Source organism: Diorhabda sublineata, chromosome 8 (assembly GCF_026230105.1).
Source record: "Diorhabda sublineata isolate icDioSubl1.1 chromosome 8, icDioSubl1.1, whole genome shotgun sequence".
Lineage (NCBI taxonomy): Eukaryota > Metazoa > Arthropoda > Insecta > Coleoptera > Chrysomelidae > Diorhabda > Diorhabda sublineata.
Genome location: NC_079481.1, coordinates 22,379,593 through 22,403,227, shown reverse-complemented (window position 1 = coordinate 22,403,227; position 23,635 = coordinate 22,379,593). Strand labels below are relative to the sequence as shown.

The 23,635-nt window shown below is 31.8% G+C and overlaps 2 protein-coding genes across 2 annotated transcripts in view; one reads left to right on the top strand and one right to left on the bottom strand.

Moving 5' to 3' along the window:
- Positions 1–1,783: 1,783 nt before the first annotated feature.
- The window catches only part of LOC130447253 (uncharacterized), a 39,303-nt gene continuing 17,451 nt past the window's right edge, over positions 1,784–23,635 (bottom strand). The window contains exons 7-10 of the mRNA XM_056783964.1: positions 19,947–20,176; positions 18,136–18,488; positions 14,632–14,811; positions 1,784–13,575 (exon numbers count right to left, since the gene is read on the bottom strand). Coding sequence (XP_056639942.1) covers positions 13,499–13,575; positions 14,632–14,811; positions 18,136–18,488; positions 19,947–20,176 — 840 coding nt within the window. The 3' untranslated portion in view covers positions 1,784–13,498. The remainder of the gene's footprint in view (positions 13,576–14,631; positions 14,812–18,135; positions 18,489–19,946; positions 20,177–23,635) is intronic.
- LOC130448280 (uncharacterized) lies at positions 11,134–11,874 on the top strand. Its single transcript, XM_056785566.1, has one exon. The coding sequence runs from the start codon at positions 11,134–11,136 to the stop codon at positions 11,872–11,874; it is 741 nt and encodes a 246-aa protein (XP_056641544.1).

Genomic DNA, 23,635 nt, shown 5'->3' with positions numbered 1-23,635 from the left:
GGAACCTCGGAGGATGAAGAAATCGTTGCCATTCTGTCTTCCTTAGTCAAAACAGCTTGCCCTTATAGAAACTGTCCATATAGACATATTCTTTCATATATGGTAATTGGATACACACCGAAGAAGAAATTTATCGTTTATTTTTTTATCTAGATTAAATCAATAGACGGTCCAATTAACTTAAACTCAAAAAACTGATGTAAAGACGCAGGTGCAAGCACTGTTCGCAAAGTTCATTAGAAATAGGCCAACTTTACGTCGTGTGCGTGCCATATCGCACTTCGGCCGCGAATTGCGTTTGGAATTTACTTTTGGCTGATTTCAAATTCTAGATAGTACAAAATTTAAATAAGAGTGTTTGAATTTCGTGTTCAATTTTCTTTGGAAATGTCAAATTTGAAACTACAAAATCTTTTATCTTTATTACTTTATTTTCAGGCGGTCATTCACAACTTTAGGTCATATATTCGAGTTGTTTTAATTATTATTTAATAGTTATCAGTGATTTACCAACACACACGTATTTTACAATGAATTTTTATATTAATCAGATGTTTTTATACCAGAAAGCCAAAAAAGAACAAATATAACAAGCCTCAGTAACTTGTCAACTGCGCTGCTCATAAGACTTATCACAAATAACCAAGTAAAGTTCAAAGAAACAAACGTGTAGTGTGGAAGTAAGCATTTGGTGTTCAAATTTCAATTAAGTGACTTATTTTATTTTGCTAATTTCATCTGGTTATCTGGATAGAAAGATATTTCCAAAGATGATCGAGATATTTGGCCAACAGTTTTACATTCTAATGTGACGTTTCAAATAGAAAGTTTTCGGGTTATTATTATGATAGGCATCTTGGAAATGATGAAAAGTATCACAGATAATTCAGTTTAAAAAAATTATATATTTGTTGTAACAAATTAGTAGCTGACAACACTTAGCAGCTTTATATTTCAAGTTCTGCTCATTTTAATAATCAGAAATGAATCAACTGAATCAGTTCCTTAAGAATGAATCTACTATCGCTACTAGAGTGCAACCAGTCCAAAACACATTCGTTTAATGTGAACTTATGGGCTGCGATGTCAACGCGAGGAGTTACAAGCCTTTACTTGTTCGAAGATGAAAGAGGGCGCGCAGTAACAGTGAATTCAGAGCGTTATGTGTAGATGTGGACCACGTCTTCGTCCCTGAACAGCAAAACTTTAATGGTTATAACCAAAGAACATGGTCGGAGCAGCTTCACACGTCCAATGGATGTCTGCCACGAGTTCGTGGAATTTTTCCTCGCAAATTGATCTCCAGGAGAGGTGACATAAGTTAGCCTCCACGGAGTCCCAATTTAACACCTATGGACTTTTCTCTATTGGGTTATGTCAAATCTAAAATTTATACTAACAAACTGACTTCACCGTACAATTAAAAGAAACTATTCGTCACGAAATGGCAACCACCATAAAGAATACCCGTCATAGGCAATTTTAGTGCTCGATTAAACGAAAACCGTTAGCGCAACGGTTTACAATTGGACGATGTTGTTTATGAGAAGTAAATTGGTAAGCAATGTATTTGAATGTTACAACAAACATTCGATAAACTCCTTAATTTTCTAAAAATTTTTTATTTAACTGTGAATTTTCTTTTCAGACACCTTGTATAATAGGAGTTATTTCATAATTTCCCTATTTGGTAATAAAGTAGTTTACTCATTTACAAAATCATACAGACAGAGGAGTATCATTGATATCGCACAAAGGCGCTGATGACCAAGCTCGGCGCGGCCGTGTGTAGTTATATACTCTTTTTGGCGCCATGTGTACAATATATTTGAATATAAAGCACCTCGTATATAAAAGAAATTTTATCTCATCTTATCAGAGACTAGAGCATTTGCTGGTGTGTAAACCACAAAAAAAAGAACCAAATAGCAGCGCTGGCTGGAATTGTTTTCAGCTTGGATTAGAGCTTACCAACAAGAAAGCATTTGAGGATTCTGAAGAGATCCAAAAGAAATAAACTGATAAAAGAAATATACATCTCTCCTTACAAATGTGAGTTATTAGAATATTGACATATTAAAATTCATTCTAAGACAAAGGACTGAAAAATGTATTCAATATCTAAAACCCCTGTTCCTTTATTTTGTCGCATTTTATAGAGTTCAAATAGCTGACATCATTGATATACTTCGGGAACGCCGAACACCTAAATAATTAAATTACATAAACGTAATAGAAGAGCTAAATAAAAACAACAAAACACAGCAGGAGTTTAGCGAACAAGTTCCAATACTCACAGGAATTCGACCAGGTGACAGTTTGAGCCCATCTTGTTCAATTTGATTATGGATGAAATAATTAATATCATATAAGTTTCTATAGAGTATAACATAGGACGAAGATAAAGATATTATGCTATAACGAGGATGGCCTGCACTGTTAGCTATATCGGTTCTGTGGAAAAAGTTACTACAAGATATAAACTAGCTGTGAACGACAGCCCCATTTACCAGTGTATGCAATGTACAAATTTAGGAGTTGAGATCACAAGCGACAAAAACAACAAGAGGTACGAATCCAAATAAATAAGGCCTCAAGAATCTTTGCGGACAAAACAAAATCGGAGAATATGATGAGGACAGCAGAGATGAAAACATGTATAAAAAAAGGAGCAAAGTTATAAGAGAAAATCTGAAGATTCAAAATATAGTATGATTCTAGAGAAAGAGACGGCGATTATGGAGACACCACGTCGGCAGAATGATGGAAGATCGATGGACTAAATAGGCAAAGGATGAAAAACCAACTTCAAGGAGATCTCCCGCCCACCTCCGAGGAGATGGCACGAAAACTTGACATGTAGTTCTCAAGAGGCTGAATAGTAGAATAAAACAAGTATCAAGAAAAAAGAAAGAAGGAGAAGAAACAAATTTAGAAGTTAAAATAGTTTTCTATAGAGTATTAAAACTGACATAACATACTGATGATTATTAGGTAATTAGGTTCATGAAAAAAATTGCAATAAAACTTTTTTTGAACAGTCTGTATTTTATAAAAGTACACGATATAACCCAATGAGATCTACATGTACCCTTACTTTATTGTATGTTATTCTTAAACGACCTGTATAACGGAGTTTCTGATATTAATAATTATCCATTTAAACGACAATTACAAATACATTTTTGCTTTCAACACTTATTTAAAAATTTAAAATTTATAGTTCCAATACAAATATAATTAAACAACAAAAATACAAAAAATATAAAATATTAAAAATATACATTAACTTTTCTTAATACCTAGAAATTATCACATACAATATATATACTTTTTTCTTGATTATCTTCAACATTCAATATGTATGGTTAATCAAAATCATTTTGATAAGTACTTTGTTTACGAACAGCTACTGCAAGTTAGCAAACATCGATAGGTTTATAATTAGTGTGGAGTTTTTACAACAGATTTTCAAAGACTACAATAACAAAAAAGAACATACAGTTTAATACTTTCATTCATGATATTTGAATTGTAAATACTAGTTTTCGATTTTTATATACTAAAAGACAATATCGCCAGCTAATACAAAAAAAATATACTATGAGGGATGTAAGTAAATATACTTACATTCCGTGTATATAAGATTTTTTCTTCTCCCCACAGAATGTATTCTTGCATTTTTATTAATTTAATTAGAGGAAGTTGCTAAAAATAAAAACTTTGTTACCACTAACATAAAAAAGATTATTAATAATCTTGTGTTCTCTTCTTGAATTGCATTTTCAGAAAACGTTTTAGTAACTTATTCTAGCAAATTGGTTAAAAATAAAAAGTTTTACACTCTTTACACAATAATATAAATCTTTTATTCGATTTTTGTTTTTTATTTATTAATTTACATGTAATAGGAAACAGTAGTAGAAAACGTACAAACTGCAACTAATTAGAAATAGCTATTTCATGCCAATTGCATAATATATTATTTTGATTATGTGTGCGAGTATTTCATATAATAATGAACAAGTTATGTTACAAAAACCAGATAGTTTAGTGACAAAGCCAACTATCAAGAAAGGAAAAAGTTTTAGACAATTTATAAAAAAAACAAAAATAATGAACACTTTTTCCAAAATTGCAAAATACAGGAGATACAAGTATTTAAAAGAATATTAGAAGAGCACACCTTTTGTAGAAGGGTCTAAAGACAAATTTTGTGAAATTGTTTCAACTCTCATGTTACAATCACAACCAAAATAAGAACGCCATACTCAAAACTACAGATATTTGAAAAAGTGGTTCCCTTTCAAGTGTTGTACTTCTTCATTGTTTAATTATAGAAAAAAAAAAGATACATTGAGAAGTACCATTATTTTTGGATGTACTATCAAGTGTAGAATTCTGGATCATCTTGTATATTCAATTTTCATTTAATGTCACAGTTCACAAAATTATTCCTATATTTACTTCTTTCTCACTAGAAGACTTGTATTCCAATTCTGATCTTTTTATACCATAATATTTTTTGTTATCTCATAATGATTCAAGTCTATACAATGGTGTTGTTATTCATGCCTGTACATCGACAATGTTGTTTCCTTTTATACCTCATGCATTGGTAACTTCGTCCCTTGCTACTTAGTGTATATGTGATTGTATGATATAGCTTTAGTAAAACTAGTAGTTACAAACTACCGAAAAATGAGAACATAACCAATTTCTTGTACTGACTTTTCTTAAAGGTTTTAAACATTTTATAATTGTTATTGCTAAACATTTTTTATACTGCAGCTAAAAAGAGTGGAGGCAAATACTCTAGTAGACCTCACTGCAGAGCACGGGCCGCCGATTCAGACTGTCGAGTCTGTGGATTAGATGAGAAAACTACGATACACATCCCCTGCAATTGTCAAACTTTTATAAATATACATACGAAAATCCTACGAACTTTGCTTCAAAACCAGTGACGTCCGAAGGATTCTTCAATTATTCTGGAGAGCGCCCATGGTCTAGTTGAATTAAGAAGACTGCAATAGCAATACCAAGACAATTGAAATCGAAAAGATCTCTAGTTCTAATAGTGATAGTATTTGATACTCTACATTCCACAGTATTTATATAAATGGAAAAAAGTGCTAGATATTATAGTAGATTCTCTATGATTCTAATCAAATTTTGTTTCAGTCTGAAATCTTTAATTTGCATCAGATGAAAAGCTTTAGCATGAGTCATAAAAATAAGATGTTAGACTGATATCTAGCCTAGAATAATTTCAGAACAACTAAGGACTACTAGTTTTCAATTATGTAAAATTTTCTTTATCAATATATATTTTTTAATTAAGGCGCGCGCCACTGAGAATTCTAAAATCTTGATACATACATTAACTTCCATTACAACTACTATGGGTATATCAAAAATCCTTTCAAATATCATGAACGATTGAAATACATTTATGTTAATTTTCGAATTTTCTTATTTTCTATTTAATAAATGCAATATATATTCATTGTAAAAAAGGCGGTAACATATCTTGAGTGAACGTTCGATCAAAAAACTATTATATAGCAGTTATATAACCAACCAGGAAAAAACAATAACTGAGCAATTACATTATTTTAATTCACAAATAAAAATAGTGTAGGAAATTGATTCGATAGTACAAACAAAAATAGTTTTAGTTGTAGCACAATGCGATAGTACTAAAAACAGATGTAAGGGAATAAAATGGCTTCTAATTTATAAAACCGTTGGACAGAAATTGAAAAGAAGTCCTTCACATGAAAGTTTTTCTTTATTTTATATATTTAACATTATAGAATATATATAAACAAGAGAACAAATAGATATTAACTTGAAAGAAATGTACTTATTGCTAGAAAAAAATGAATGACATTAAAGAACCAAAACTATTGGACAGGACAATCATTCCAGAATGGTATAGAAATACAGGGTTGTACCATCAAGTTGAACATAGTTTGAATATAGAGAGCATAATTAACAATCCTAGAAGCATTAACAGTATCATGAGATATTTGATAGTCATCAGTTAAATAATACAACCCCTAATATAAGAAAGAGAAATAGCAAAAGAAAGGCAACGAGAATAGTCAGGTAGAGTGTTTTTGGAACAAATTTTTCATTAAATATTCTTGCTGAATTCACAACATCTGAGTATTTAGAACATTAAATAAGTAGTACTTAAGCAATCAAAAGAAAATTATGTTTTATATTTCAAATTTCTCAATCAAAAATTATGAAATTAACTTATTTATTTGAATTATCTGGAAACCCAAAATTTGGAAGCACTATCATCCCGACAAAATTAACTAAACAGCTCTAAAACAGCAGACAGAACTGGAATAGAAGTGTACGGACCCAGAACCAAACACTCTTAAAGCCTGTGCAACGCACCAAGCATTTTTCAAGCAGAAATATATGCAATTGAAAAATGTGGTCGGTTCAATCTAGAGAGGAACTATCGCAAACAGGAGATCATCATCCTCTTAGAGCTCTAAGCTCCAATATCATAAAATCCAAACACGTTAGAGATCGCCTAGAAAAATTAAACGAGCTAGGCAAGAGAAATAAAGTTAACCTACAACGGATACCAGGACACACCGGAACGAAGGGAAATTAAATAGCTGATAAGCTCTTTAAAGCGGGGACCAACAAGCCCTTCAAGAGATCCGAACCCTTCTGTGGTACAGAACAGCTACAGAACAATGGAAAAAGCACTGGTTACTTCAATGGAATATAAATGGACTTTTATAATACGAACAAGAGTGATTATCCATACTAGAAATTAAAAAATTGGACGTATACCTCCCTACATAAAAACATTTGACAAGACATTCATTTAAATGACCACGAAGTTATCAAATCTATCACGTTATATGTCCACAAAAACCGTTTCTTGTTAGAAATATGAAAAAATTTTCTCCTAGATATAACCTCAGATTATGGTAACTTGTCTGGGTGCAAAATATCAATCAATATCAGTTCACGTCAATTTGGATATGAGAAAAATTGCTGCACAATGGATCCCCAAATGTTTGAATGTTGACCAAAGCGTGCAAGGGTAGAAGCATCGCGTTCGATCTGTACTCAATTTGAAAACGATGCAGACTTCTTAAAACGAATTGTAATTATAGATGAGACTTGGGTACATTTCTACGATCCAGAAATAAAGTAACAATCGATGGAATGGCGACACTCAGGTTCTCCAAGACCTAAGAAGTTTCGTGTTCAAAAATCTGCTGGAAAAGTTCTTGCTCCAGTTTTTTGGGATTGCCATGGAGTAATCATGATTGATTTTTTGGATAAGGGGAGAACAATAGCTGGAGATTACTATTCGACATTACTGACCACTCTACGAGAAAAAAATTAAAGAGAAAAGACGCGGAAAACCATCCAAAGGTGTTTGTTTTTGCAGGACAACGCCCTGCACACAAATCTCATGTTGCCTTGCAAAAAATTCGTGATTTAGGGTTTGAATTACTAGAACATCCCCCTTATTCACCAGATTTGGTTCCGTCCGACTATCATCCCTTTCCTCAACTGAAAAAAAGTTTAAAAGGTCGTTTAAAAAGTCTTCCAACGAAGAGGTAATAAAAGCTGTGGAGGTCTGCTTTGCAGAGCAAGAAAAAACATTTTTTTTTTTGAAAGGTCTAGAGACGTTGCAGGTTCGCTGTAATAAATGTATCCAATTAAGAGGGAATATGTTGAGTAATAAAATATTTTGACTTTGAAATTGTGTTTGGTTCTATAGTAGGCTAAGAATTTTTCAATATATCCTCATATTTAATAATATGCTTTAACAAGTCTGCAATTTAAGTATGTTTCAATTCATACCATTTTAAGCGTGTAAAAAAATGATTTTCTTGGTTGTAAATACTTCTAAAATTAATCTGAAGAGGATGCATTCGTGTTCGAACCCCATATACATACATATACTATTCTTACTGTAGAAAAATTGAAGGTATATTCGTATTCTACAGATATTTCGTCACAATCCCTCATCGCCCTTCGTCTAAACATTGTATACCTGAATACAGGCCCCATATTGATTGCTTTGTGCTTAGCCTATTGTAGGAAAATTTCCGTTGAGTTCGTCAGTTGCAACGCTAGCTTTTTCGGAGAAAGTTAACAAATAGATTTTTTTCTAGCTTACCATCGCCAGCTTTGTTTTAATTATTAATTGTTTCAAACATATGTTAGTATTATTTTTGATTCCAGCTCTGTGTCATTTTTAACTTATAGTGAAAATGTGAGAAATCGACACCAAAAAAACTAAAGATGGAAACGCCAAAAAATGTCTGCGAGTTTTGTAAATAAGACGATAGTGAAAGGTTGAAAAAATTTACGCCTGCAATTTTATCAAAAACATTTGAATTGTTGAAAAATATACAAGCGTTTGGAGATAAATATAGTGACATTGTTTTGCCTGACGAAACAAGTAATGCAGCTGTGTATCATAGCAATAGAAGTTGTTTGTGTGTTTTGTAAAAACAATAATTGTGTGAAATTAATTAAGTTCAAGTCTGCGATTTTCTCAAAGTGTCATGATATTTTGAAAATTAGAAAATCACGTGAACATAAATATAAAATTGTCATCTTGCCTCTTGAGATAAATGACAAATGATACTCAAGTCAAAATATCTTTTAACATCAAGTCAATCTGAAGGTAATTGTTAACTATTTTGTAATTAAATTATTATATTGTTAAAGTATAATATTAAATTCATTCATTCGTCACAATGTCAAACTCACCTGGAGATACTTGCAAGCGCAAGACTATTCTGCCAATTTTTTTACAGATTCCAGATAATATAAATTAAAACATTTGTCAACGGTAGACGTGTGAAACAATATTTAAAAAAATTACAATTATAAAAATAAAAGTGGTTTTCTTGCAACCTCACCACACCAAGCAGAAGTACGTTTTGATACTTAACTATAATTAAATCAATCATACAAAAAATTGTAGCTTTGTGACGAGTACCTTAGTCGAGACAGCGACCAGCTCTTAGACTATTACCCACACTAATTAACAACTTAGAAAGCTTCAATATAAAAGGAATGAGAAAATTGTGCTGGAAGGATCTTTATATATGATAGAATAATTGTAACGAAAAACTTAAAACTTAGCTTAGCTAAATGTTTAAAAAAAAAAATAAAAACCTCATAAAAGTATTGTAAAAGAAGCGATCTGTAGACAATAAAGATAGAAATGAGGAATCAGAAAGATCAAAAATAAGCGTGTCAGCAAGTATCTGAGTGGGCTAATGATAAATGCACTAAAGATTCTTTATTCAAGGTGGTCAAAACAATAAATATTCCTCCTATATAAAGAGACAAAATGACATGGACAATAAATCACAAACAAAGAGTGGATTATTTTGTTAATTACATACAAAATATCTATTAAAAAAATCTTGAATAAACACGAGTGGATCATGAACAAGAGGCAACTGTATTCAAGATTATAGTATCGGCCAATAAAAAAATTTATATAAAATAGTCCAAAATAATATCAATACAAAAAAATTCTTGGCTTTGACTTGATTAGTGATAAGATATTGAACAAATTATTTAGAAAAGCTATAGTAAACCTTACATTTCTAATTAATGCATCATTTATCTGCACTTCTATCAGCAACTACAAAACATCATGGACAACATAAATACTAAAGACGAAATTATCATTCTTAATGAACGGATCGAGAACGATGTAATACCAGGCGTAAAGCAAAAGTATAATGAAGCCATAATTAATGAAAACGGCGAAGCACTAATAGACTTCTGCGCTAGAAATGAAGTGAGGATCAACAACACGTACTTTCCACATAAAGACCAATACAAATACACTTTCAATAACAATCGAGGCCAGCGATCGATGATAGACTTCATACTCACAAATCGAGTAATAACACCCGCACAAGTACTCGACGTCAGAGCACTAACATCCGCTAACCTGGGGACTGATCACAACCTTGTTCTTGGCAAGATACTACTAAAACATCCACAACAAAAGTGAAAACATCCACAACAAAAGTGAAAACACCCACAGTTCATCGAAAAGTACAATCTGGAGTCTCTAACAACGGAGAGCACAAAACTCCTCTACAAGAGCAGGATTACTAATAAATTAAAAGAGATATATTTGAAACTAGAATGGGGAGTAGAAGAGAGCTGGCAAAGTACTGCGAAATGCATCAAAGAAGCAGCGGAGGAAGCGATCGGAAAGCGTAAAATTAATGTAAACGCGACAAACCACAACAAACCATGGTTTTGTCAAGAGGTAAAAGAACTCTCTGAATCAAAAAGGAAATGTTACTCAACATACAAAAGCGCACCGTCGAAAGAAAGAATAAGGTTAATCAAAAGAGCACACTGGGCTAATTTACTAGTGACATGGACCACGACCTGTATGGCGCCCAAAGGAAAGTGTGGAAAATGCTTCTGAAGAGAAAAAAAAAAAAGTTAACGAGTTCGTGCAGACCAAAGGAGTACCAATGGAGACATGGCAACAGCATTATAAAGAGCTTTGCGATGCTGAGGAAATGCGGAATGTAAACGAATACAATACAGATATAAGTGGTACGCTCGCTAATGAAGAGGTGGAAGCAGAACTCAACTGAAAAACAGAATCACCATACCTGTATTCAAGAAAGGACTAAAAACCTGCCCAGAAAACTATAACAACTCTCTTGAATACGGTAATGAAAATTTTCACGAGTATTCTCAAGGACAAACTGAAAACACAAATTTACAAAGGAACAGTCAATAACAGACGCAGTGTTCATAATAAAACAAATAAAAGAAAAGACTACAGAGTACAATATGCCAGCGTATATCTGCTACAGTGACCTAACAAAGGCGTTTGATAGGGTCCGCTTGGGAGACATTTTGCATATATTGTTGGAAAATAAGGCAACAGAAAACATAACGAAGATAATCCATAACCTAAATAACAATAATGTAACAAAGGTCAAGGTAGGAGATCAATTCGCTGAAAATATCCCAACACCGGGAGGAATTAGATAGGGTGACAGTCTAAGTCCCTTTTTGTTTAATCTCCTCATGGATAAAATTATAAACAAAGTAACATGTCTCAACCTGGGATACAGAATGGGCAACAAAAGAGTTAGTATGGTGTGCTATGCCGATGATGCAGCAATCATCGCCGAATCAGAAAACGACCTACAGAAACAAATCTTCCAGTTCTTGGTAAGCCGCCAACTGAATATGAACATTTCTATCAGCAAAACTAAATGTATGACAATCGCGAAGGATCCGCTCAAATGTAAGCTGGTGGTGGAGGACAATCCCATAGAACAAGTTATGCAATTCAGATATCTGGGCATAGACATATCAAGTACCCACGATCCAGTTAAAGACCTAAGAAGCCAGATTAACAAAGCATCCTCACTATCAGGATGCCTACGAGATATAGTCTGGTTCAACCCGTACATGCGCAAAGATAGCAAAATTAGAATCTACAAGACTTGTATCAGATCCATCATGACGTACGGCACGGAAGTCCGCGAGGACACCAACAAGACGAAACAAATGCTGAGGGTGGCCGAGATGAAAACACTGAGAACAATAGTGGGGAAAACAAGAAGAGACAGAGTAAGAAACACAGATGTCAAAGAGCAGTGCGGGAAACAAGACATTGTGAGAAGGGGAAAACAACGTAAGAGGCAGTGGTACAACCATGTAAGACGGATGGACGAGAACAGACTTCCGAGAATAGTCCTAGAAAACAACCCGCCCGGCTCAAGGCCTCCCGGGAGACCACCTAAAAGGTGGAAAGATAGTTGGCAATCCACCTCTCAGGAAAAGATGAAGAGGCAGCTTCAGAATTAACAGATCTCCAGGAAGTAGAAGAAGCATCATTTAGGCTGAAATGACCACATAGTTGTCAAAAAATATCAAACCGCAGCAATGTGGATTTCATGATAGAAATTTGAATAGAGTTTGGATCAACTGGGAAAAAACTAAAATGGAAAAATCACTGGAATACCATAAAATTGGCTCCATATTTCTGGATACTTTTAAAGCATTCGAGAAGATTTGGCACCAATGCCTGATAATGAAGCGAAAGAAAATGTCTTCAGTGACTAACTGAAATACGGCAGTCATATATAGACAGGTAAGTAGATGCTCTAGGTGTATTCTGGAGCGGAAGTGACGTATACGGACTACGTCGTTATCGTTTTACCTCCCATTTTTTAACACACAGCGCCAATTTAGCGGTTATTGAAATCTCGGTTAAACTTGAAGAAGGAATACTACGACGTAACCCGTATATGTCACTTCCACTTCACAATCCGCCTAGAGCATCTACTTCGGTATAAATTAACTTTAATAGCAAGAGAAAAAAATTATTTCAAATTATTTTGTTCATAATAAAATACAGCAAAATATCTGGGCTTAAATCTCGATATCAAACTTAAATGGAATCAACTTGTTAAAGAAAAAACTAAACAGTTGAATACAAAGTAGCTTTCCATTTAAAACAAATTATTAATATATAAACGGTTTTTGGTGTGGATGTATGGCTTGCAACTATGTGGTTGTACTAAAAAAAGCAATCATAGATTAAAAACCCTTCGAAACCGATTAATAAGGAATATTGCAAGTACTCCTTGGCGTGTTTGGAACGAAAATCTACATAGAAACCTCCAAGTCGAATGTATTCCAGATGAAATGAGGAAAGTCACCAGGAGACGTGCAGAGACTCTATAAACATCCCTACCTCAAAGTGCTCCTGATTCCCAACAAACAACTCAGCTTTAAAGGAACTAAACCGTTCAAGCTTATGTAAAAAGTTACCTCAAAGCAGAGTCGATGCTGTGGGACCACAACAAAGCAGGTAACATTACAAATTTCTAAGAATTTAGTTTAAAACAAAAATGCGGATTATTTTTTTCAGAATGTGTATTCGCACTGATGAAGAATATTCCAAATATTGGAAGATGACTTTACTTCAATTTCCTAATTTTCATTTGTGATTGTCACTATAATATATGGTTATACTTATATGTTTACTATATTAGATTCTATATCAACGTAAATTGTGTGAAGTATTGAGTGCATTCTGTTAACAAAATTATTTTAACACTATTTTTTCAACTTTAATAACTATGACTTTAGTTGGAGAGATTTAAAATTTTAATTTTTTAGATCAGAAGTCAACAAAAACTTCCAACGTTTTCTAATGTAAATTTAAATATTTTATATATAAGTTTTTAAAAAGATTTTCACACTACAATTAGCTAATTAGTCTTTTCTCCTGCTTGGCAATACCACAAAATTGGTTTGTATATATATTTCAACGGATTTCCAATCTATAATGAATTCGGAGTGAATTCCTATTCATTGATTAGCTCGACAAATTTCATATTCAAAATCGTGTTTTTCATTCTTCAATCTGTCCACATATCTCTAGACATTTCTTTAAATACAATTCAACATTAATTCATTATACCTAAGTCATACTTTCCGCAAACAAACTTAAAACTCTATGAATGAGTTCATACTGTTCTGCTGTTTGTACCATTCCACCTAACAAAAAAAATCAAATTACTATCATTGAAATTATTATTATGCCAATAATAAAATTGGTTAAATGAAGCATGCAATATAATGAAGTGATTTAAGATATAATAAACAGTTTTGGAAAAATTTTATAGAACATAGGAATGCCTATTTAAAATCTTTTATCTACTAAGTTACAATCTACCAATTTCAATAGAACAATAAAAACAAATATTTCACTGGATTTCCACTTCACCAGAGTTTAATAAGAAAGTGTGGATGAAGATTGGTCGCTATAAGTGCTACAAGCTCAGATATTGTAATTTTAAAAAATGTATACAAAAGATATAAGAATGGTTAATCGAACAATATAAATCAAATAAATTAAACTGGTGTTGTATTCAGACAAGATTAAGAAATTATGGAGCGGAGTAGGGAATACTTTGAAGAACTATTTAATGTAGGAGAATAAGAACTGGAAATCCAATATGAAAGGCATCTAGAACTAGAAAACGATGGAAACGAACAACCAATACAAAGAGAAGAAGTTGAACAAGTAATATGGAAGTAATACGGAAGTTAAAAAAAAAGACTATTTTGTTATATTTAGAACTACTTATGATCTGAATAAAGGAAATAAAAAGTTATCTACAAAGTTTGAGTTGTATGTTTATGCTCGTATTCTATATCTTAAAGAACATCGTTTAGTGATTTAAGCAATTAGTAAGATGGAAATACCCTGGAAATCTTTCAACTACTGCATGCTGAAACTTTGAGACACTTTATTTTTCACACATATACAAAAATAAAACTATCAACTAGCACAAGTTACAATGATCTTCACAAAAGTGTCGCGTATTAATTACCATTCATTTATTGTAAAGAAATATATTTATGTTTACGGCTTTTATTGGATTTATCCATAAGACCTCAGATAATGTTTGTTAACTTTGCGTAACGAGTGAATTTCTAAAACTATTTTTATCTACATATAAATTATTTTGAATTATAATCGTGTTTATGTCAGGTCCATTTATAAAATAAAATGTCAATATGCTAATTGTTATAAAAATTTGTAATTACCTCTGTTCAGTCTAAGAGAACACAGAATAGCTAAAACATCAACAGTTGCATTTGTCCTTAGCTGCTGGATGCCGTTGAGAATCGCTAAGAAGCAACCTGTTCTACCTATCCCTGCACTACAATGAACAATAATGGGAAGTTTCACGTTTTCCATCGACTTGCGACGAGCTTCAGGTGTACCTATAAATTAATAAACACAAAATTTCATGAAACCTATGTTAATGGGTGTGCTTAAAGTAGTACAATTGGAAACACTCTTAATTATAATCAGTACTTGATTGTAATTTATATATTCTTTCAAATAATTCAATAAAGAGTAATTGTTACATGAAAGACTCATGCACTACTCAGCTTAGAGCTGGTTTCATTTATATATTCCAGATACAAAGTATCAAAAGTATTAGACTCGGTTCACATAATAAACACGCGTAATGTGTGTAATATCACAGTCCAATATCATAGGCCTTCTTTGGTAATGTTATTATGCAGGGTCTCAGACTCGACGGCTGTTGCTGACATAATAACTGGAATGACGTCCACATTTTCACCTTTGGTCAGTTTCTCCTGATGTTTGTTAAGAATGTTGTGAGTATTCAGTGTGGCTACGTCGATGAGAAGGACTGCGTTGATTCTTCTATCTACCACCTCCGACTTACAGCAGTATAGTCTATTATTGTCATGTTCTAACACCTTCTGCGGCTGGTACTTTTAGTAAGGTGTGAAAGTATTGAAAATACCGAACTTGGCTAATTTCTGGTGAATGATGTTTCACACTTGATTATGCCAGTGCAGATAGTCAGTATTAGCTAAGCATATATTATTATATTGAATTGTTTCTGATGTGTGTTTAAGAAAACCTTGAAATTTCACTATCATTGTGATCTGATCATTATCTCGATCAATGAACAATTTTTCTCTATCCTAAATTACTATAAATTTCTGTAAACTAAGGGTCTTACTCAGTAGAAGCTCTTTCAATCATTCAACTACAATTATTATTGTATACACTAACACTAATATGTAAAACTCGGCAGTTTGCTCTCCTTTTACACTAAGCACTTAGATAACTAATTGAAAAGGATTCGACCTCTTCAGTTTTCTCTCTAGGTTTGTGTTATCGAGAAGCGGGATATTCGGGGCAACGTTGTTCTAATAGTGGATGACTTCAGGTGGTGATTATTGTTCTTCATCATCATTGTTCGTGTTAACCTCTGAATACCGTCTAGCTCTGTTTCCATTCACTTCAGGATTCCAAAATTGTACGTTAGAACAGACGTGGCATAGGGGTTGATTTCCTGGACTAAGTTACCTGCATTTAATTCGGTCTTCATACGTGATTTTACTTTTTTAGTGTATTGATCCTGGCTTTTGTCTGCTTGTGGTCCAACAATAACCTAGACTAGCCTCCCAGGTATTTGTAGGTTTCCCAGTTTTCTATTGCCTGTACAATATTTCCATTTTCGTTCATGATAATGCCTTTCTCGATATGTAGGGTCTTACACTTAGACAGTCCAAACTCCATATGTATATCAGTGGAGAATTGAAAAGGTAATTACATGTAGAGAATATTATTTGACGTTTCGAGTACTTTCAGTCTTTATCAAAATTTTTTTATTTCAAAAAATATATAAAAAAACTAATTTTGTAACAGAAGAGATCTAAAATCAAGATTATTTAGAAACATAAATTATTATTATATATAACACTCTGCTTGGTTATTTTCAAAATTTTTGAGATATTATTTTCCAAAAAAAGTATTATATTCTATGTTCGCAATTTGCAATGTTTTCCAATTAATTTTTAATTTGTCAAGTATTCGGATGGAACTGAGAGAGTTCGATTTCTATTTATTATGTAAAGTGATCAGATCACAACTAACTGTTTACATTCGGGATAATTTACCAATTTACGGAAGGTATTTTTCAATTTGGTCACAGCTTATAACAATGTTTTAAATCCTTTATATCACTTTCTATTGGTCAGTATCTAATATTTTGTCATTTCAATGGTGTAATAGAGTGAGAAGTTATCGACAGCATATGTACAAAATTCTTGTACTATCTAATAAGTGGGGATTGCATCTCCCACCCTTAGATATAGGAGGGGGTCTCTCTAAGTGAGGGTAGTCGTAAAGATGAGAGTATGTAACCAGTCTTAAATCGATCGTTAGAAATTTACATACAAATTATAAACTAAATACAGTCCTTATCATTTTAACAAATCATTCCTTCGAATACAAGCAACAGCATACCTATAAAAAAGATTTTCCTACATTATTTTATATACAATTTATTTTTTCCCGTTTTTTACAATAACTATTCTATTCATTATTAAATGATATCGTGTTTAATGAATAAATTTGTTGTTTCTACATAAAATTGGGCTTCAGCAGACAAGGTACATCAGCACAATGTCTATTCGACAGAATAATCTTAATAGGCATCCTAAGTGATCAATAGTTTTGACTACCCTTGATTCTTAATTATAGTCCAATATTCGGCTGCAGGATTATTGTACTCATCGGTTTTTTGCTAAAACCCAAACTTTTAAGGATATTTATAATTAGGAAAATATATATTTTCAGTTTACCTAACAAAATTTGGCCGCAAGTATTTTCATTTTATTTTTCGAAAAAGGATCGTTCACTTGTTTTTTAAATAGAAGCTCATCTACATTAGGCAATTTATATAAAGATTCTAAAAAATCACGGTTGCAGTTGCGCACCTTGCCTCACCTCTTCGCAGCCAGGTGTAAATAGGTATGATTTCATTTATATATATATATATATATATATATATATATATATATATATATATATATATATATATATATATATATATATATATATATATATATATAATTAATACGGACATGTATTAATTATATATCAAATGAAAGCTAATTTTTTCTATTTATTATCATATATGGTTGCTTAATTAAATATGGCCACAAATAAGGGTTGCTGGATGTTAAAGATGATAAATATTTAAATTAGAATGAGAAAAACTTGGCGCGTAATATTATTCGTCAAACAAAGACAGCGGCCAAATTTTGTTATTATAAATAATATGCACACCAGATACTATTTCGCCAGCCTCAGATGAACTCTGATCCATGCGAAGTCTCTGCCTTCTTCTTTTTAAGTAGATTCTAAAAATTTACAAGATATTTCGTCAAATCCCAGATCTTTCAGCTTTGCACAAAGAAGATCATAATTAAACATATCAAACGTCTTGGAGTAATCCAAGGAAGTATATATCACAGCCTTCTTCTTATCCGATACTCTTATTATGTTGTCAGTAATATTTGACATTGCAGTTGCTAAGCTATGTCTTCTCTATTTGTACGAAAAAAATATGCCTTTTTAATATTAAACAATTATTATTAATAATTAATATTAATTATTCTATTGTTCAATAATCATTCCCAAAGTAGGAACTCGTAAATTAAAGCAGTTTCTAGATAATTTAAAAATATTCCTACTCTGCACTTGTATATACATACCTTTAGATATGGCAAGCATTGCATCCCTCTTTGACATTTTGGGTTCAAAAGTTTCAGAGTTACTTCTTGATTTGAGATCAGTTTTATATTTTGTACTTTGTGAAAGAGATTCTTCAGTTGTTTTCGATATGTCGTTTACAGTATTATCAGCCAGCTTTCTCATCGGTAACATTAGATTCAAAATATCAATAGCCATTTTTAAAACTTGATCCGGACAAGCCATTTTGTGATCTGGCCAATTCGGCAACCAGTAATGGCTTATGATTCGAGGTTCTGCAGAAGAGTCTAATTTATTCAATTTTAACTGCCTTATGTAACATTCTTCCACGTTACTCTCACTTAAATAAGTAATCCTGTAAAAGATATTACAGATAAAAACCGTTCTACAACAAAAGAGCTAAGTATGTTAATATATGTATGGTACAAAGAAGATTGTTATTTCACATTTGATATTGAGAAATTTCACTGCATCTGATATGTTCATAACTTCATCAAATTCAAATATGCCCTTCTGCCAAAGCTAATATCCAACATCCTCTATAAGATTACATCAATATTACAAAAAATAAACGGTTTACACATTTAGAGTGACCCAAAAATATCTATTATGTTTTCTTTTGCTTACAGCTTTGGTCAACACAATTACCAGAGAAAGGGCCTGTTGTCGCGTATAGAAATTTTGCTTTCAGTGTGCCATCCTCTGGTCCACCAAATTTACAGTTATTGGCGACTCTTGAAGGAAGTAAATGTCCTTGCCATGGGCAGAAAAGCAAGGAAAAATGAGTTCCAGTCCGACACCTGAATAGGTATAAGGATAAAACAAGAATTTTTCTTTGCCTTTGTTTGTTGTCTATATACATTCCATAGCTAAGTTTGACTTGATTATTATTGAGTTAATAGCTTTTATGGCTGTTTGCCTGTGAGATAAGTTTGCTATATCTCTTTTCGGATAGTTCCTGTCTATATTGAAATGTGTACACCTTCTGGCTAAATGGCTAAAACTTCCACATGGAAGGTGCAAGGATATGTTTCTATTGATTAGGAATCTTTGATTCATATACTTCTATACCTATTATTATTTCATGGTACATTTACTGATTAAGTGAAAAGTGTAATTCTTCTAATTATTTTTTCCACACGTCAATATTTAGTTATTTCAAAAATTTTTTGTATTTGATAAATCATCTACTGGGTGTTCTAAGGCCTTATATTTTTCAGAGTTTAAAATTGTTTTCCTGTGACAAAGTGCAATAAAATAAAGTCTAGGTTAACTTCCATTGTTGCTGCTAAACAGATCTTCATGGACCTTGCAAGGGTCATATCTGAGTCTGTTAAGAGAACTGTGTGGTCAGTGTATGCTATTAAAATTCTTACCATTTATTTTATTAACTCAGATTCTGAGCTCAGACATCAATATATTAAAGAATATACATTCTGATGTTGAGCTTTTAAAATTTTTCTAGAAGCTTAGCTTATAACTCTTATAAGCATTTACTGATACTAGTGCAGGTTTTCGGTATTTCTGTCTTTTTCTTTTTTGTCTTTTTTACCAGAACCATTGATTGATTAGATGTGTATGTTGTACTCAATTGAACGCCTTTTTGAAACCAATGATGAACATAAATGAATTCTTCTGTAGATTTAAGGACTTTTAAGAAATTAATTGCATGTAGATCAAAACCCAATGTGGTAAATAAAGATTGGGAAAATACATGAGCTGTTTAGAGACAGAAGGTAGAATTGTTTCTGAATCTAAACGAGTCTAAAATAAATGAAATAAATATGAAAACTTTGTACCAGAAAATGCCTACCTATAATTGCCAAAAGTGACTTCATTTAATTGTTCAAAAGCTTGCGTCTCTTCTTCATATTGTTGAGTATTTATTTTAGTATCAAATGTAAATTTGTCGCGTACTTTTGTTGTTTTAACATAGTAAAAAGACTTCTCTGTACTGTCGTCCTTTTTTCCAAGTGGAAAATATAGTTCACATTTACTCCAACCTTTTTCTACTAAACCTGTTAACATTACTATACATTTACACTGAAAATAAAAATAAATATAAATTTGAGCTTATATTTAGAGGATGTTTTCAGGAAAAAGGTTATCAAAACGTTAATATTAATCCAAAAAAACTATAGTAACAGTAACGCACGCGTCTTTTTCAAAGTCACGAGGTTTACATGAAATGTTTGCTACTGTTTACTACCGTATAGCAACACTCATAGATACACTGTATCTCCTTCAAGCCTTATTTAGGTCGCTGGTGTAATTGTGAGGGATGGTAGTAAACACAGTGTTCAGTATGAATATCACTTATGGCTGCAGAAATTTCAACTTAACCATTTAGAGACTCGTTTTTCTGGGATAGTGGGGAATACTAAGGTTATTTCATGTTTGAAAGGTATTATTTGTGATAGAAAATGTCGACAAAAATATCAAGTGTATGAGAGGGTTGGTGGTACAAATATGCTCCATTAATTTTTTGTTGTTGTACTTATATGAACCATCGGCCCTATAGAATTTTTTTCCATAAAAGACAATTTTGATACATATTTTACAAAATATTTCAATATTAGGGTCATTCCATGTCAAATCAACACGGGGTATAAACCTGAATTTGGTATGAAGAGATTAAGATGGCAACTTTTTTCAAATATTTCAAACGATTTAAAAATTACGGCTATGTAAAGTTTTCCAATATTCATCAAAACAATGTAGCCGACATATTTTGAAATCACTTTTGCTTTTATCCTAATTGAGCTGGAGGGATGGGAATGATGTTATTTTACTTAGTTTTATATGCTCTTTCTTTTGAAACATCCTTTTTAAAAATTATTATTTAACTATTAGATTGTACGTTATTTCCTAAACTAGACTTTGTTCTGCAAACGCTCTTGAAATTTGTAGGTTATGATCTGAAAAAAAAAATATTATACCCCAACCAACTATATTCACATTAACCTGTGCCTAAATCATAATACATTTCTCATTTCTCAAAAGTTAATCAAGGATAAAATTGTATTCATTGTTAAATTCATCGTTTTTTTTTAATTTCCACCATAATTTTTATTCATATCAAACTAAATACATAGAGATAAATGATAAAATAAATACATACAAAATTTGAATTACAAAAAAAGTATATTATTGCTTATAAATAATCGTATCAAAATATTTATAGTACTTTTTTAATTTCTACAATTTTTTTGTCAAACATTTTTTAGTTGCAGAAGGATCTTTTGCTCTGTATTCACTTATAACTTGAATCAAATATTGTTTTTGATCTTCTTAAGTAGTGTTGTGTTGATCGAACAGCTCTTTCTGCTGTTCGGCCTTATCATTTCTAATCCACGTATTAGCGATAGTTTCTAAGAAATCTTTAGTAATATCAAATCTATCGAAAAATTTTAACGAATTCAAATTAATAAAAAAATCAATATCCTTATTTTTAAATTTTTAACCTCACCATCTGTATTGAACGAATCGAATTCTGAATCTTCACAATTGAATTAATAAAAAATTTTTAAAAATTGTAAATCTAAATTTGGAGATATGCATGAAGCATAAATAAATATCTAATATATATATATATATATATATATATATATATATATATATATATAATATAGATCTAATCTAATATCTAATTTTTTTCAGCTGTGTATCTAGTTCATAAATAATGGTTATAGACTCAAATTACATGAAGTTCTCTCAGTGTTCACAGATGGCGTTAGATTACAAAACGAAATAAATTTAAATATTTTTTAAGTCATATCCTAAAAATGTGAGGGGCGTTTGCAGAGCAAAATCCAATTTGGGAAATAACGGACATCCTATTAACTATGAACCCATCTGCCTCCCGCTTTGAAATTTTCAGACTCACTTACCAAAAGTATAAACTATTTATAGGAATTTTTTGGAAATTTACAAAAATGCACTTTATCAGAAAATCAAAATTTTGAATATTATTTTTCTAAAAATTTTTTATAACATGTATGGTGCTCAAAAAGAGCATTTAAAACTGAGTAAAATGACACCACTCCCATCTCTCTAGCTCAATTAGGAGAAAAGCAATGGTGATTTCAAAATATGTCGGTTATATTTTTTGGGTGGATAATTCTGAAACTGTTGGATATTTGAAAACAAATTGCCATTTTTCTTAATCTTTACAACCAAATTTCATCAAATTTTGAAAGAGTTAAGTAATTTTTTTTTATTTTAATGTATTGATTCATATGGAATGACCTAATATTTATATTTTGAACAATTCAGACATAGAGAAGTCATACAATTTATACTTTAACTTCCTCTGGTAGATCCAATGGATGGTTTTTCCATCCCAGGAGGAATATAAATTGCTGAAAAGAAAAGTTGTCCCTTGTATTTCCTTTATAGATTATCCAAGCGTTTATGGCAGTCATTATAAGCAGGCTGTAGAAAACATTTGTTTACCATTTATTTAATTTGCGATATAGTTCTTATCGTATCATTTGATCAGAATGTACCTTTTCGATTACATCATCTAAATAATGAGTTTTGGAGTATTCTGCTAGTTGTTGCGTTGATGCAAAACATAGTTTTGAAAAAAATTGTTTTAAGCTATTGCATTTTTTGCGGAGAAAATTATCCAATAAAGGATGAGTGGACCAGTGGGAACTAGTATGCGAAACACGATTGTTGGACATAACCAAGCATGACTTCATTTTCAATTTTTCATTTGTAAACTGAATAATATATATAAATGTAATGAAGATGGATATAGTTCTTTAAAACAGTGATAAGGTGAAAAATGAGCATGTATATTGGAGGGTATTTTACAAGTGTGTTTACTAAAAATTTTTCTCTGCACAAAATAAAAGAATTACAACAACTTGCATTTTCTACAGGAGCTTCAATATTTTCTGTAATATGATTTTCGTCTGAAACTTCTCCTTTCCTAGAATGAGTTATTTCTAATTGGTCATCACTTTCTTCTTCACAAAATTCTTTATTGATATCGGATTGATTACTTCCAGATGTCTCAAAAGGGTTAAGCCCTAATACTGATACATATTAAGCAGATTCATTTTAATAATAACATATGTAGGATTAAGTCGATATTACATTCCCAATAGGACAGAAAACAAATATTGATCTACTCCACCTCACTGCACAACACAGTCACGAGTTTCCTTCGATTAGCCATAACCCAGCGAGAGCATTCAGTGGGAAAGAATACACTGAACGACGAAGGTTAAGCGGACAAAGATGACTCACGCACTTGTATAGACGGTTTCCCGATCATTTAACTTAATTACGACGATGTATTGCGATATTCAATATTTTAATATTTTTACTATCCAGCTCATTTTTATTTTTCAATCCTTTGTAATTATTTGTGAACCAATTCCATTGTTTAATTTCCATCAATAAAATGTTTTCCATATACCCGGCGTTTTACGAAGACAAAAAACCCTAGACAACCAAGATATCACTAGACATATATTTGAAAAAAAAAAC

What these genes read in the sequence shown, in the direction of transcription:
- LOC130448280 (XM_056785566.1), top strand. Translation starts at nt 11,134, where the DNA reads ATGGGCAACAAAAGAGTTAGTATGGTGTGCTATGCCGATGATGCAGCA.